The 15,694-nt window shown below is 41.7% G+C and overlaps 1 protein-coding gene and 1 long non-coding RNA gene across 5 annotated transcripts in view; one reads left to right on the top strand and one right to left on the bottom strand.

Annotated features, from left to right (window-relative positions):
- The window catches only part of tasora (transcription activation suppressor a), a 24,949-nt gene extending 14,312 nt beyond the window's left edge, over nt 1–10,637 (bottom strand). For 2 of the 4 annotated variants that reach the window (XM_088636618.1, XM_088636619.1), the window contains exons 1-6: nt 10,188–10,637; nt 4,675–4,820; nt 4,478–4,570; nt 1,276–1,348; nt 421–512; nt 54–188 (exon numbers count right to left, since the gene is read on the bottom strand). In XM_088636618.1, coding sequence (XP_088492744.1) covers nt 54–188; nt 421–512; nt 1,276–1,348; nt 4,478–4,570; nt 4,675–4,820; nt 10,188–10,503 — 855 coding nt within the window. In that variant the 5' untranslated portion in view covers nt 10,504–10,637. The other 2 variants (XM_088636620.1, XM_088636622.1) reach the window with 2 other exon arrangements.
- On the top strand, nt 9,177–15,694 carry LOC148662005 (uncharacterized). Its single transcript, XR_015939650.1, has 2 exons — nt 9,177–9,359; nt 14,347–15,694. It is a non-coding gene; the product is annotated as an uncharacterized LOC148662005 (long non-coding RNA).

Below are 15,694 nucleotides of genomic sequence, written 5' to 3'. Positions count from 1 at the left end.
AAAGGCTCTGCCCGACAATGGGGCGAGCACTCATCGAGAGCGCTGGCGTGTACCTGTGTCAGCTCAAACGCTCTGTAAGAGAACAGGGAGGTCACGCGTGAGGCGTTCTTGGACACATGGCAGTCAAACTTGGGCGTGGGGTCCAGCACGTTCTTAGACATGTTTTCATATATGCTCTTGACTCTCCCCTGTCAAAAACAAAGAAAACGAAGGTTTGGCCACAGCTTCAGGTCTCCTGCATCTCTGTGTCCTCAAGTCTTACGAGATGAAATGTCTCCCCACTCCCCCCCCCTGTACTGTACTGTTAAACAGCCAGAACTACTCCACACCAACAGGCTTCCCCTACAACCTTCAAGTCGAAAATTCAGAAAGCAAGCAAACTGATTAAAGAAAAATTCTTCCATGTTCAGAAAATTTTACCTTCATAACCTTAAATATAATGAGATCACCAGTGGCCCCAACATCAAAGGGATTTATCTGCAGTAAATCAGAGTGCTTGGACAGGTAGATGCCTGAAAGAGATCAAAATAATTAATATTGTCTATGTTACTGATGGTGATATGGCTTGTATCATCTTTATTTGCATCTTTTAATTCTCTCATCCTTAAAAAATTAAATATACTTAATACATAATTCTTTCCTGAATTTAATTTATATTTTAAAATTCTTACATTGCTTAAACCTTTAAATTCCCAATTTAAAATTAAATTCTGGGCCAGAATGTTGTTATCCTTGACTCTCTGAGGAGCCCTTCTAACAAAACTGCCAGAAGTACTACAGTAAACTTGCGGCACCAAACCCAGTTGCTTTATGTCTGTTTAAATTTAAATGGGGAACTGCAATTTTATTTTTATATTTCAGAGTTAGAAAGAATCGTTAATGGGTTCATTTCAAACCACAATAAAAGTAATATGTACACCGTAATGTGTAAAACCTTCAATTTACGTCACAAAATAAGACTACATTTCCATGTATGTGCTGTCCCATTTTCTGCGATTCAGAACAAGGCAACAAAATGTCTGGCGAGGTGAAGTGGCCCTATTACATTGTAAACAAGCAGGCTTGTGAATACATCTCTTGTAATCTATTATAAATATTGCTCTCAACTTCAAGAAGGTTTTTCCAGTAAATGGAACTTGATAACTCTGCATGCTCATCATGTTGGAGCTTACAAACATCAATCAATGTGTTAGGAAAATTAACTTTACTACAAAAACACACCCTTTGGACATTGACTGCTAAATGTCCAATGTGCTGCTTCAAAACTGAACATACCCATCGAAGGCTTCGCAAGCGTCGTTATCCTGGAGTGTCCAACTGACAGCCCCTTTTCACAGATCAAGTTGAGCTAAAATATACAAATTACAACACAGCTTAGAAAAAAGCAACTTCCATTGGTCCATGGTTTGTTAGTGACAAAAACTAACAAGAAGTGAGACATCATATTTTTATCATATTTTTGAAACCACCATTCCATCAACTTACCAGAATTCAAAATTATGTGAATCGGCCATCTTGTCTTCTCTCATTCATATCATTTATGTTCTTATGCACGTCCTGTTGTAAATTAAGTCTTTTTCGGCATATGCCTTTTTTTCCTTTTTGAACCTGACAAGTACCCCAACAACATTAAAAATCTTGGTCCCATTAACCTCACATTTTTTATTGAGGAACATCTAAAAACCAGGATTGATGTGTAGCATTCTACAGCTAGACAAGCAAAGCCATGTCATATCCAAAAATCTAATACAGACAAAACAAGGTCAACAGGCATACAAACTTTGTACATTGAGCAAATCTGAGGCCAAAACTATCCAGGTGCTACAGCACCCATTATCTGAGAGGGTCCGGGATCAAAGAGTGGAGTATGCGTGCTCCAACACAGAGAAACATGGAAACACAGAGGTGGCAGGACATCACTCAGACAAGGTTCCCGGTGCTAGGGACAGGCCGAAGGGGGAAAGCCCAGCTTTGGAGCGCAAGGCAGAGGAAGCGGGCCTGCTGCTCATCTTTTAATCGAGAAAATATCCATCGTTGAGGTCTGGAGTAGGAGGTGTGCGTCTCCATTGTCTCCTGTCTCCTCCTGCCACACACGCTTGGTCTTCGGCCACAAGTGGAGCGGGTGTCCACCGCACAGTAGGTATACCCACAGCCCAGGCAGCTGAGGTGGGGGCTGAGAGGATCCTGTCCTGCTGTCTTATAACCACGCTTCTGGAAGATCAAAGCGGTAGGCAGGGGAGAATGCTGGGAAGGAGAACGCAACCTATCGTGTGTGGAGGGAGGGAGAATTCACAAGGGGCGCTTGAGCGGAGAGCAGGGCCACAGTTCCTTGTTTGTTTGTTTTTTATGAATAAAATCTCTAGGCTTTGAAGGAGGAGAGGGGGTGTTTCCGAGGACAGGGTCTTTGAGATCATGGAGTACTCCAACATGATTCTCCATTCCAAATCCTCAGAGATCCCAGAATTTTCCAGGGTCTGGGCTCTTCATGTCCCAGAAGTCGAGGAAGACGGGGGGGGGGGGGGGGGGAAGAGTTCTGTGGATCTACAAACCCGATGAGGGGAGCGCTAGCTCTCAATGAACAAGTTGCTAGGGGCCTATAAGATCCAAAAAAAGGCACAAAAAAAACACCTGTAAAATCTCAGAGATTCCATCTAATGCAGGCAGATGTCAGAAGAAAATAGCATTGTTCTATCCACACCGCCCAGCATTGGAAGCAAGAAGGAAGGGGGTGTTGGACTTTGGTATACTACCTAGCAAGGGGTGTGACAAGGCACTTGACTGTATTCAGGATGACTGTATTCTGCCTGATAGGAAAACGCTTCACATGTCAAAATAGCATAAACCACAAGAATAACACTCAACTGAACATGTTTGCCTAAAAGCATAATTTTTATATTCCAACTATAAACCTCTGTTATAAAGTGTATCCTGGAGGATTTACAGGCTAGCACACTCTAGTCTAGTGCACCGCATTAGTTTAAAAATTGTACAGCGACACCTGTAACTTACTTGTATTTTCCTTTCGATGGGTTTTTGTCCGCGCTCCATTAGGGGAGGGTTCAAGTTCATTATCAAAAAGGCATTTAACATACAGTTAGGCAAACATTTCCAAAGGAAGCTTGTATACATTTATCAGTAAAGCACTTAAGAGTTAATAACTATGCTGAAGTTTCCCAGCCAACACCTTTAACACACTTCTCTCTTGATGAGCTGAGCTACACAGCCTAAAACAGTGGTGCTACAGCCGGGACAAAACTCTTCCAAGTGCTAGGACAGCAGGAAAGAGATGCAGACTGAGGCAGGAGGACCTCTCTCATGAGGCAGCTCTGAATATTTGTGCAGAGTGAAGATCTGCCAGAGATCCACAGGAAAAATGGTGCTGAAACAAAGTGCTGCTTGACTCTTCTCCATTAATAATTAACGTTTATTACCACAAGGGCATGCCATGCCCTGTACTACTCTCTGTTAGTTCAAAAAATGGACTCCTGCTGCAGTACTCCAATGATTATCAAGAGGTCCTCAGTGGTGGACATACTCAGGAAAAACTGTCAAAGCCAATGGTAATATCGAGAGATCACTGAGCTGATATCCTATTGCTGAGGACAGTATTTGGGTCAGCAGGAGAATTGTGCTGAAATTTCTTGAGAAGAAAGTGAAAAGCAGCTGTATTGAATAGGTGTGATGGTGGCCAACGTCAGCTTCTTTAAACCTCTTTATCACCACGTGAACCAAGTCGATCGGTTCAGATGTGCCGTTTCACACTACGGTTTAAACACGCACGTGTCGACCTGGGACCAGAGAGAGAAAAATGCAGTACCAAGAAAGATTCCTGCAGGTCCTGCTGCAGCCATCTTCTCTAAAGTGTTTCAAATGTCCCCAGTCCATCATTTCAGCATGGCTCCATGCCATTCCTGCAGCAGTTTGCACACTGAATCTCCAAATGACACTTTAAAACAGAAGTGGCTTATGGGCTCTTAAGCAAGGCACTTGTGGTGTCCTGGGCCATGCATCCTGTGGTACACATTGTGTCTCACTTTGCTGCCCTTAGGTCAATCTTCTTCAAGCAGATCACCGCCAACTGGTGTTGGCCCACTTATGATTAGGTTGTACGCCTTCACACCAAGCAAGACTTTAGACACTGGCCTCCAGCAAGCATGCCACACCTCTGGTTAAAGTTTCCAGTGTGGAACCTCAAACTCCTGGATTCAACAGTTCATCAAAACTTTTGATAACGCCAGTGGCAGAAATCTGAAAAAAATGTCTAGATGGAATTAGAAGACTCTGGGTCCTCTGTGTGGCTTGTTTTTTTCCCCCAATTCTGTCAAGTAAGAGAATACATTGCTGTCTCCATTTGTCAAGGAGACAGCAAGTCCATCCAAGGCTTTCAATAACAATAAACTTCCACAATGCTCCACATATCATTTTTAGCTAGCTGCTCGTTTCACAGTGGTTCAGAAGCCACTCAGCCAAAACCCACCTTTGAGCGGTCCGCCAGCAGAAAACCATAGGATTCCACCAGCTCCTTGTCTGTCCTGCCTTCCTGTTTCATTTCCCTTCTCTTCTCAACAAACTAGACGGAAACAAAAATAGATGAAAACGGCAACCACGCAGACCGCAAAAACCCAGAATTAGCACCACTATGTCATACTAAACAAAAAGAGAAAACAATCTTGCCTCCTTTTCCAGCAGCTCGCTGTGCACCAGGCTGGCCTTGGTGTATGAAAAGGCGCCTGCTGAAGAGGATTCCAGATAGCAAGAGGTGATGATCTTCAGGATATCTTCAAACTCCCGAGACTCCAAAGGCACAGACTGAAACAGAGCTGGAAGACGGAAGGGCAGTTCATTACATGATCCCATACTAAAACTAGGATTCCTAAAACTAGGAATTTTAAGAATTCACCAAAGACAACAAAAACTTCAACCTTTTATCAATAACGCCATACAAAAAAAATCTTTTCAACTTAGTGTACAAAAACAGAAATCAACACCATAATTGAATTCAAAACACAATGGCTTCTGCAGGATCAACAAACTTTCTTTGGCCCCTCGGAAACCCTTCTTGGCAGGAGACAATCTGAATGACACGGAAATGCAGTTTTCCTTCTGATCAGCCAGGCTGCAGGGGTGACCAGTGCCTAAAACATCCCACACTCCATCACTACTAAGATCAGCTGCACAAAGTGCAACAACATCTTGCAGGGAACTTTAAAACACACAGCCCAAGTGCTGCCTCCAAACTTGAGGGCAACTAGCAATTGTTTAAATTAACTCTGCATCCCCAATATAATATATTAAATGTGGGGAAACAGAGAAACTCTCAATTCTGCTGTAAAAAGGCAAAAGGCAAATTAAAAGCAAGACAAACAGCTGTGAAGCTTTATTGTTATTTTAAAGTAGTGTGCTGTAATGTCTGAAATGCTCCTCAGACACTTCCCCTTTAACTCCACATTTTTTTTAAAAAAGCATAAATGAATGCAAGGTCTTTTTTTTAAACTGTTACCGTTTTTCACACCACCATGTTTTTAAAACCACCAAGCAATTTATGAAATTCAAAGTTATTTTCTGAAATCGCAATACCTTCATGGACGACACTGCAGAACTTAACACGTGCACAGGGACAATGGGGACAGGGTGTTTGTGTTCAGTTGGTGGTCTGAGAAGGAGGGCAAAGGTGTAGGGCACAGAGGAAATACTTCATTGCTTGCACACAAAGTTTAGTAACCCAAAACAGCAAAAATCAATTCATATAAGATCAGATGGGAATCTTTGGTGCTGATTGATCCAATTTTCTGCAACTAGATCACAGTCCTACACTGCAAGTGTGGAAGAGGCATGCTGGTATTTGTACCGATTGCTGCACTCCAGGTGCTAAAACACCACGTTGCATTCAATGTGCTGCTGTCCCCATCTGTAAGGAACCGGTGGTTTCACTTCTGTCTTAGTGAAAACAATCTCAAGTGCAGTCAAGAAAAAATAAATCAGTCATTAGCTTGGCATACGTGCAATGATTCTACCCATGTAAAAATAATACACTCTTTAATAAACTTCCAATTAAAACAAATGTTTTGCTGCATTACTTGGCAAGGACCACCTGATACAATTTGCTACGTGCCTGACCCTTCGGGTAAATGAAATGCGTTTATGAGGAGATCTTGACACTATCATCGCTCCTACCCTTCATTTCTTTTTAGAAACTTGCAGGTATCGTGACAGTTAAGAAACAAAATACAATTAGAAATAAAGTTTATTAAGCTTTCACAGCTATCATCTTCTAAAATAGTACTTTTTCCCCTAAAAATGCTTTAGACTCAGCGGTAGCTTCACTGAACATAGTAAATTGGGAAAAGAAAATGGAACAAACTGACAAGTCATAGAATTTCTTGACAGCTCTTGCATCTCTACATGACAAAACTCCAGAAACTAATTCTGGGGCACCCTGCATTCTTTCATCCACAGCCTTTGTGACATAACTCCTTTTATAAGCTATAAACAACATTAAAGATAAACCTATTGGGCCCTTTTGCACCATAAATGACTAAAAAATCATTATTTTAACCAGTGCCCCACTTTGAAGTTGCCTGTCCATGCCTTAAACTGTAGGAGGCACTACCAAAAACAGGGCAAAAAAAGCCAGAAAAAAAAAGTGTGAGGCCATTTCAGGATTATAGTATTTGTCTATACTCAGTCTATGCCACAATGAAACGAGGATGGTGGAAGTTTTAAATCTTGACAAAACATACAAGTGTTAACATCCACACTACACTTTGCTTTGGAGAAAAATTTAATGCCAGGTCATGTACTTGTCCACATTTTTTTTTTTATCTCAAGAGAGACGCAAGTTGTGACACAGAACTCAAGGCACAAAGAGGAAGTCGAATTTAACACAAACCTACAAAGCGGGCTGCGTTTGTCGTTGAAAAGTCGATTTCCGGGATGTGTCTCTTCCTGAACATGTCAACGCAACTTTGATGCATGCTGACTGCTGCCACCTTTACTGCACTCCACACAATTCTGGTGGCAAACATTCACCAAAAGCACTGTTCTGAGCCATCTGCTTACACGTTAAAAATGGATCTTTATACATTAAAACGGAATCAGGACGGTTCCTTCAGCCTGGTCCATGGCCACAACACTACCTCTTACCACGCTTGAGATCATGGCTTTGTAAAGCTGATATTTTAAATCAAGGCAGCCTTACAGAATAGGGTGTCAAATCATGCTTCAAGGAAAATTGCTAAAAGACTCCATTTTCTCAAAAATCCATAATGATTTTACTAACGTTAAGTGGCGAAAAACTGCTCCAGGAGGGAAGATTCTGTACATCACTTCACTCCCAACTCAACACCATCATAAATGGCAGAGCGCCATTACCGTAGATGGAAATAAAGGGCCACCACACACAACGTGATGCCATAGGCAATAACATTTCTTTAAATCATCCCCCATGTTGTTAAAAAAAAGTCTTACCGACAAAGTCAAAGGCAATTTTAAACCCCCTTTTAACCGAACAGAGCGAAACACATAAAAATTCACAGGGCGACAAAATTCCCATTCAGAGTTCTGACGCTTGACAGCCGGCACTTGTGATGGGGGGCCCTTACGATCTTCCCCAAAGATGGACGCGTTCCTCCAGCAGTCCAACATGTTTGTCACAGACACTTTGTGGAAGGTCCTCTGGATCTGCATGATTGTTGGCATGGCATGCCAAAAAAAAGTGGGCAAGAAAAGATGCACACCGAAATGCAAATGTAAGATTATCTTGGTGCAGAAAAAAAAGTGTCTGAATATCTAACCCCCGAGAAGCTGGCACCATTTATTTTGTGGTGAAAGAGGAAGAGTCTGGTTTGCATCCATAGGAGAAATAAATAAACAGAGGTGAGGAAGAGGTGAAGACATCCAAGTGTTGCATCGGATCTATACGAAAAACTGAACTAATGGCATAAAAATATTCCAGCTCGCAGCTCCATGAGAAATTACTGACCTACCAAAGCTTATTTAGAAAAGGCATAAAGTGAGGATAGCAACATGGTTGCTCTAATTAAACTACAATCAACTGATTCATGTGTCACGGGTTACAGGAGGATATCAAACAGGTGTTCTATGGAGCGCAGTGAAGGGAAACTAACTAATTAAAATCATTATCCAAGACTCTGTTACTCTGGGACAGAGCAATTGTTAAATATGCGAGAGACTCAGGGTCACATCTAGGGTACTTTCACATGTCCAAATGAAACAAATCAAAAGCGCATAAGTGCATTCAGCCACTGCTTTTTCCACTGGTGGGCACACTCCTCAATCTAGTCGCTGACAAAACTACACATTTCATTCACTGCAATGCACAATCCACACAACTCATGAGTTTGTTTTCTCTTTTGGTGGTTTCCAAGAGCTCTTCTGCGTTACTCCAGGTTCCGTGGCTAAACACAGCTTCCTCAAAAAAAACCAACTTCTGGATTGATTACGGACGACTTAAGGCTTGATCCAAGACGGTTTCGATGAGGAGCTCATCCTCCGCCAAGCAGAAATTAGAATTCTTAGAAAGATTTTAGTCAAATCCACTGTCATTAAACATAAGCCATGTTTGGCTGTGGCCTTCAGCTTCTTTTTTAACAAAACGCACAAAAGTTCGGGTACTGACGCAAGATTTTTCCCCCCATTAGATAATGACCTTCTTTGTCTCGTCCAGCTTTCTTATTCAAAAGTGAGCAGATTTTCAACAGTACTAAAAATTGGTAGTTATATATTGGCTCAAGGGTAACTCAACTGTGAATATAATCACTGAAAAGGAAGCTCAATATTGTATTCAAAAAACCTGAAGAAATATGGGGCTTTGCTTTCCAAAACCAAGTTTTAATTAGCACCTGAAATCTAGTGATTTCTCATTGATGATACAACACCATTTCTTTTTTGTGCTGCCTTGCAGGTGTACCGCCATTTTGGCAATGTCCAAGTGTAAGCAACACCGATCTGTTTACATCAGATAATGTAACTATGAATTGTCTAAACATGGCAGCCTCACGCTGTGTTTTCATAGGAAGCCTTTCCCCCGCCTCCCGCCATCCTGATGCACCGCGCGTTTGAAACAAACGTCGCCATTCATAAACGTCAAACAGCCTTGGGCTCAATATCATGTTGCAAGCAAAGCCACGGTGTGCTGCGAGACTCCGGGGAACCGCCCCATTCATTGGTAATGAGCACCCCTGGCAAAGACCTCATGAGTGGACTGAAGAACCTAGACACTGTTGGAGCCCCTTGGGGTTTACTGGAGCCAAAATATGACCGTAAGGCAGGTGGCAAAAACACTTCTTCAATCTGTATGGCACTTGAGCTCAAGATTGGAAAGGGAGTGGATTATCACGGTAAGCCACTGTCTGGAAGATGATTCATAAAGGTCTCTCTATAGCAATGCAATATTGAGAAGACTTTGTACTAGTTGATTTATCACTAATCATAGCCTTAAATATTGGACTCAAGACCTGACCGGGTAAAAGACAAAGGATATTGTCGTTTACTGTATTTTTGGAACCCTGTCATTAACATTGTTTATTACTATTCTTGTACAGTGTTCACTGTATTGAAGTAATAAAGCTACTCATCCCATCACCGTATGATTTAATTACATGTACTTCGCCAGTTTCCAGTGGGGTGGCAGACCGCTGCTGCGTTTGCATATTAAGGACTCCGTGAAAGATCCAATGACGATGATGGGCGTGGTCAATAAGCTACCCAAAGCATGAGACCAGAACGCAAATGTGGAAATATACTTTATATTTCTACTACACCGTTGCCAATAAAAGTGGCGTGGTCTCCAGTTGGGGGACTAATTTTTTTTAAAAAAGAAAAAAAGTAATTCCAATGACGACTGTGGGGAGGAGGGGAGGGGGGGCTTCTTTCGAGGCAGAATAAACTCAACAGGGAAAAGTACCATCTTCACGTGGTTATCCGCTGTGTGGTGGCTGCCTCCAGCGTTTTAACTTACCTGCGCTGTTGTGCATTGTCAAGTGCTGACTTTCATTCAGACCTCACGATTCCCGTTTAATTAACTAACCTCCGCAGATGGACCAATCCCAAAAAACATTCTCTACCCTCAGCCGAGTTAACTTAGCGTTCTCGCATAGACATGCATCGGATGAATTAGGACTCGGAATACAGCGCTTGTTTTTTTAGGAATAGTGAGAATGCACAACCTTTCCTCTCTTTGTTCTTCCTGGGAATCTGAAAGTTTCGCCGTGGCTGCTCTTCTGAAGCTCTCTGACACGCCGAAGGGGAACTAGTGTGCTTCAGCTCCGACATCCCGCTCCTGCGCCGCTCGGCAGTCTCTTGCTCCCCCAATAGTTTCTGTCCTTCACATCCAGCTTGTTCGCCATCTTGGCTGGATGTGACTGTAGCCGAGACTGGCAACAAATGCCTCAGAACATCATAACTCTCCACAGATGCATCCCCGTCACGGATCCCACTGCCTCCTCTAGAGTCCTGTGCTTCATTCGAGCTGTTGGTGGCCATTTCTTTTCAGATTACAAATGTAGCGTTCGCCGATCCGTAGTTCAGGAGACTGTTTATTTTTTGCTCTCCCAACTCTCAGCCTTCCTCCGCCATTCTGCCTCTCTGACGTACTCCTTCCTCTCTTCTGCTGTACTCCGCTCTCTAACGCTGCTTTTATAATCTCACGGCGAATTGTGCGCCCCCTGCAGTCTCTGTAGGCAAACAACCACCTACTGTTTTTTTTACTGGGTAGTCGCTCATAACCATTCACAATATTCAGAGATTTTTAAGGACGTTCCCGTCTTATAATTATACTAAGTATTAATAATATAATTATACGTATATTATATTTGTTATCAATAATAACATAAGTATACAATTAATCTGATATTATTATTATTATTATTATTATTATTATTATTATTATTATTATTATTATTATTATTATTATTATTATTATTATTATTTGTTGTAGTAGTAGTAGAAGTACTACTAGTACTAGTGTTGTTGATGTTGTTCCTTACACTTATATAGCGCTTTACAGGTAATGGGGACTCCCCTCCACCACCTCCAATGTGTAGCCCCCACCTGGATGATACGCCTGCAGCCAAAGTGCACCAGTACGCTCTCACCACACACCAGCTATCAGTGGGGAGGGGAAGAGAGTAATGAAACCAGTTCATAGATGGGGATTATTAGGAGGCCATGATTGGTAAAGTCCGGGGGAAAATGTGGACAGGACACCGGCGTTTGCGATTTGCACCTCGGCTTTACGTCTCATCCGAAGGACAGAGTGAATATCCAGAACCATTTCTTAGTTGGAATCAGTGCCGGACCCATAAATGTTACCCCGAACAACACAGACGGCTTTTATTTACAAATGAAAAAAAATGTATTTTTTTGCCCTGCATACACTCACCCATTATTCAAAACATCATATTTTGGTGTTATGGATCATTTCGGTCCGCTCTTAATACATAAGAAAAGCTTTTAAGTTTGTTTAACTAATCTAAATAATAGAAAAAAAGCGCTTCGGTATCACGTATGCTTCAATCACACTCTAAACCCTCAAACCTTTCAGAAGAGCCACACTAGAATCAATCAGCCATGCTTTCAGACCGCTCAAACTCCAGCAGGGCAGGAGACGTGGTATCGTTTTTTCCAGTCTACACAGAATATAAACATGATAGAAATCAAACTACACCAATGTGAAACGGATATAGTTTTATCTGAATGTGATTTACGAATAAAAGGGAAGGTATATTCATTCACATGTATCCCAGGCCTGTCATTAAAATTAAGAAAACGGAGGGAAATTGCGTTTTGAAGAAAAAAAACTGTGCTTCTTGATTCTTGATGCTGTCGGATTAAAACAGCACTGTGACTTAACAAATCCTGTCCTCATTTCGCAGAACACGTTTATCTCTTCTCACAGGTTTGCGAGTTGAATCCGTTCTCTAAAGTAAAATATGAATGAACTTCCATGAGTCATTCCACCCCCTACTTGAAAGCTTGAAAAATTGAATTACAGTTGTGAGCGGTTCAGAATCAAAGTCACCAGGAGCTTGAAAGAAATTTAAAATCTTAATTATCTGAGTAGTGTAGCAGTTATTTTAGACATACCTTCACTGTTTTATTTTAGAATAACGTAAGAGTGCGTCAAACGTTAGGGTGACCATATTTTGGTTTTTAAAAAAGAGGACGAGGGTGCGGGGTTGGGATAATCGACACATGCCTCCAAAGTACTTTTTCTAATCAAAAAATAAATTAAAACTCTCTAGTTTTTATTAAACTTCTTAGTAAACTTTTAAACAGTTGCAGGGTTGCGATTTCTCTTCCATACTGGTAAACAAGGCAACAAATATAGCCCTAAGTTTTTTTTTCATCTTAACACAACAAAAGTCTTAACATCTGAGGAAAAAATGAAGACATCATATTTTAGGAGAAGTCCTCATTGGTTTAAAAAATGATCAATTTTAACGAAACATTGTTATTTCTCATGGTTAAAAAAACACACTATGTACGCTGCGTGTAAATTCAATACATCTACCGGTAATGTATGGAACGAACAAAAATATCTAGGCCTATGTTTGTTTACACAGTCTGAATAACGAGCAAAACAAAATCTCTGACAATTTTTGGAATTTTATCAAGCCCATTCGGACCGATATTTTAGGTCTTAAAAAGCGGATATGTCCGGGAAAAAAAGGATGTCTGGTCACCCTATCAACGTCATAGCCAGAAATCTTGTTATGTCAAGCTCAAGGATCAGTGTCTCACACTAAATGCTTGGCCACCTGATTGCAGCTGTTTACACAGACCTTACTTTAGACTCAGCCAAAATAAGGACAAAATATCTGATCTATTCAACCTGCAACTAATACGTTCCAGTATCTCAAGGATATCTTCATTTGAAAAGCCTAATTTTTTGGAAGGAAGTTGCTCCAGATGTGTGCTTTAAAAGCCCCCTGGTACATTCAACCAAGCGTTCAGCAAAAAATGTGCACTGTGGAACAAGCTAGCACTTCCGCATATGGACTATGACAACGCACACTGGAGGACTATATTGACTCACTGATAGCCTGGACGTGTTTTTATTTCCTCATTTACATCAATAACTTTTCCGTAATCCATGAGAAATTGTTTTCCATGGTTGCCTTTCTACTGCTATAAAACTGCTTTAAACTCCTTTTCTGTACACACCGTGTGCACGCTCTGGGGAGCTGCTGGGAGGGAGCCGCAGAGTCTCTGTGCAGAAAGCACGACAGCAATGCGCAAACATGGCGATAATGTGTCATCTGCTTTGCAGAAAAAAAATCACCCACATACCTCACTGGATAGTAACATTTGCTGACTATAAGGAGCTCTCTGCCTCCAGAGTTCCGGGAGTGAGGCAGTGGAGATGTGAAGATGTGCAGGCCTACTCGGATGCTGTCAGGTCTTCATCGCTGTGGGTACTGCTCCCACTTCCTGTACAACTTCTGAGGTCCTTTGAAGGGGCACCGCCAACGGGTGGGGAGATTTTTGTGTGGTGAGGAGAAGGGTTTTGTTTTGTAGGTTTATGTTTTGAAAAAAAGAAAGTTGTTCACCCCAAAAAAAAGGATTAGAGAAGTGCAAACAGCTCCTAATTCCAAATCTTAACTCTTAACTCCGACCTGTCTAAAGGGAGTGAACAAACACTCCTCTTTGTGTCTAATCACTTCTTAACCTCTCACTCTCTGCTTAATTCACTCCCTCACCACAATAAGTAAAAAACCAAGGGCCAGTTGTCCTCTAGAACAGTTGGCATAGCCAAACCAAAATTTTCGCTAGCGGGTCAAGCGGATTTTACACAGCGTTGCATTGTTTATGGCAGTGCTGAAATGTACAGGTCTGAAAAGTTTGTAGTCTTGAAGTGCTGGATGTGTGTAAACAGATAGGCTGTTGGTGGAAGACTGGGCTTCAAGTGCAGCAGCTGCCGTAAGTGAATGAGCACCCCGTTTTTCTGTGGTGGTTAACAGGTTTATGGTTTAGAGTCGATACAGACAAATTACTTTGTCTTGATCTATGAATCCACCCAATGAGCTTTGGCCTTCCTCACTGGTAGACATAGCAGCAATGGGCCTGATTAAAGCATTTGTGGGAACAAAATTTGCAGCCGTTCTCAGAGAACAGGCTCTCTGAACGGCCTCTTTGAAAATAAAGGTCAATTGTCTTCCAGTCCATTTTCCAAGCTTCCGAATACGACAGAATTTCCTCTTCGCAAACACGGACAGGCAAGAGGAAAGCTCAGTTTTGATTTTGCAACCCACCTACAGTATGCGCAATTGCAAAACATAAGTCATCAAACAGACTGACGTAGCTGCTGTTTTTTTTTTTGTTTAGGCTCCCATTTGAAAGCCCTGCTGCCAACGTTTGGAGACGAAAAGGAGGGAGACGACGAGACATGCTCCATTGGGATCACTGTCAACGTGATCTGATCCTCTCCCCCAGGTGACGTGCGCAACCTGAGATGGCAGTGCGGGCAGCTGAGTCAGGAAACATAGTGTTGCACACTGTTGCATCATCAGGCTGGAGCTCTGAAGCACTGGGATGTTTTTGACAATCTCCTCCCTCCCTGTACACTTGCTAGGGCTCTCCCAGGTGTTGCGTGTGTGTAAGCATGTTGTGGGCTCAGCTGGCTTCGCGATCCGTTTCCATTCCACATTGTTAAATGAAAAAAAAAACAGAGGCAGTACCAGCTGATTAAGTATTTTACTGCCATGGCCTTATTTCTGTGAAGCATCTGTTTTTGACCACATTGCGCATTACATGCCCAAACGAATCAGAAGAAACGGCCTCAATAACCATCGACTGAATAATGTGACAACATTCTTCTCTAAATTAATCCATTTTACCCTGAATTACTACTCCTGGCATGTCAGTACATGATCTTCTGTAAAGGCCTGAGGATCAGAGAGTGAGCCTTTTACATAATCTTTTATGTTGTTCAAGGGACTAAAGGGACTGAACAATTTTAATCATTTATACTGAAATCACCATTCGTGATTCCTGTTATTGGTTTAACTTTTGATTTTTAGATGATCAATATCGATTACTTTATTATTACTAATATATATATATAACTATACTTAAGTATTAGAATAATTTTTGAATCACCCCAGCTTGTGCCTCTGGTTAAAGCTCTATGAAATGCTATATATTAATGTATACTGACACTGCTGAACCAGCTGTCTACTATCCCACAGAATATTTTGAGAATATGTTACTATGACTGTCAAGGGAGACATAACACAGCCTTGATGGAGAGGACTAGTGAATGGTGGTACTACAACATTTTGATAAGAGCCAGTACAAACAGGTTTTCGGAAAAAATGAAGGGAGAGAAGGCACTGCCCCTGCAGGTCACTAAGTTCGACATCACCATGTCCAGGGGTTTCTATGGAGACCTTCCTTATTTGTCTCTACATTCCAGTGATGAAGGTGAAGAAGACTAGGGAGGAGTATTATAGGATGTGAGCTGGGAGGGTACATGGGATTATCAAATGGTGATCATTTACTGCATTGTGCAATTTATTAAGATAGAAACTAATAGTGGGGGAATAGTCTGTCGCCCCCCGACCTGATTAACTTCTGATTAACTTCTGATATTTGCTTGCATCTTTGAATTCTGCATGTATTGTGGAACTCCCATTGTGGGCACATCGTCAATAAAGGAAGGAAATTCATCTCT

The sequence above is a fragment of the Lepisosteus platostomus genome, chromosome 6 (assembly GCF_059453375.1).
Source record: "Lepisosteus platostomus isolate fLepPlt1 chromosome 6, fLepPlt1.hap1, whole genome shotgun sequence".
Taxonomy (NCBI): Eukaryota; Metazoa; Chordata; class Actinopteri; order Semionotiformes; family Lepisosteidae; genus Lepisosteus; species Lepisosteus platostomus.
This window is presented reverse-complemented; position numbering and strand designations above follow the sequence as displayed.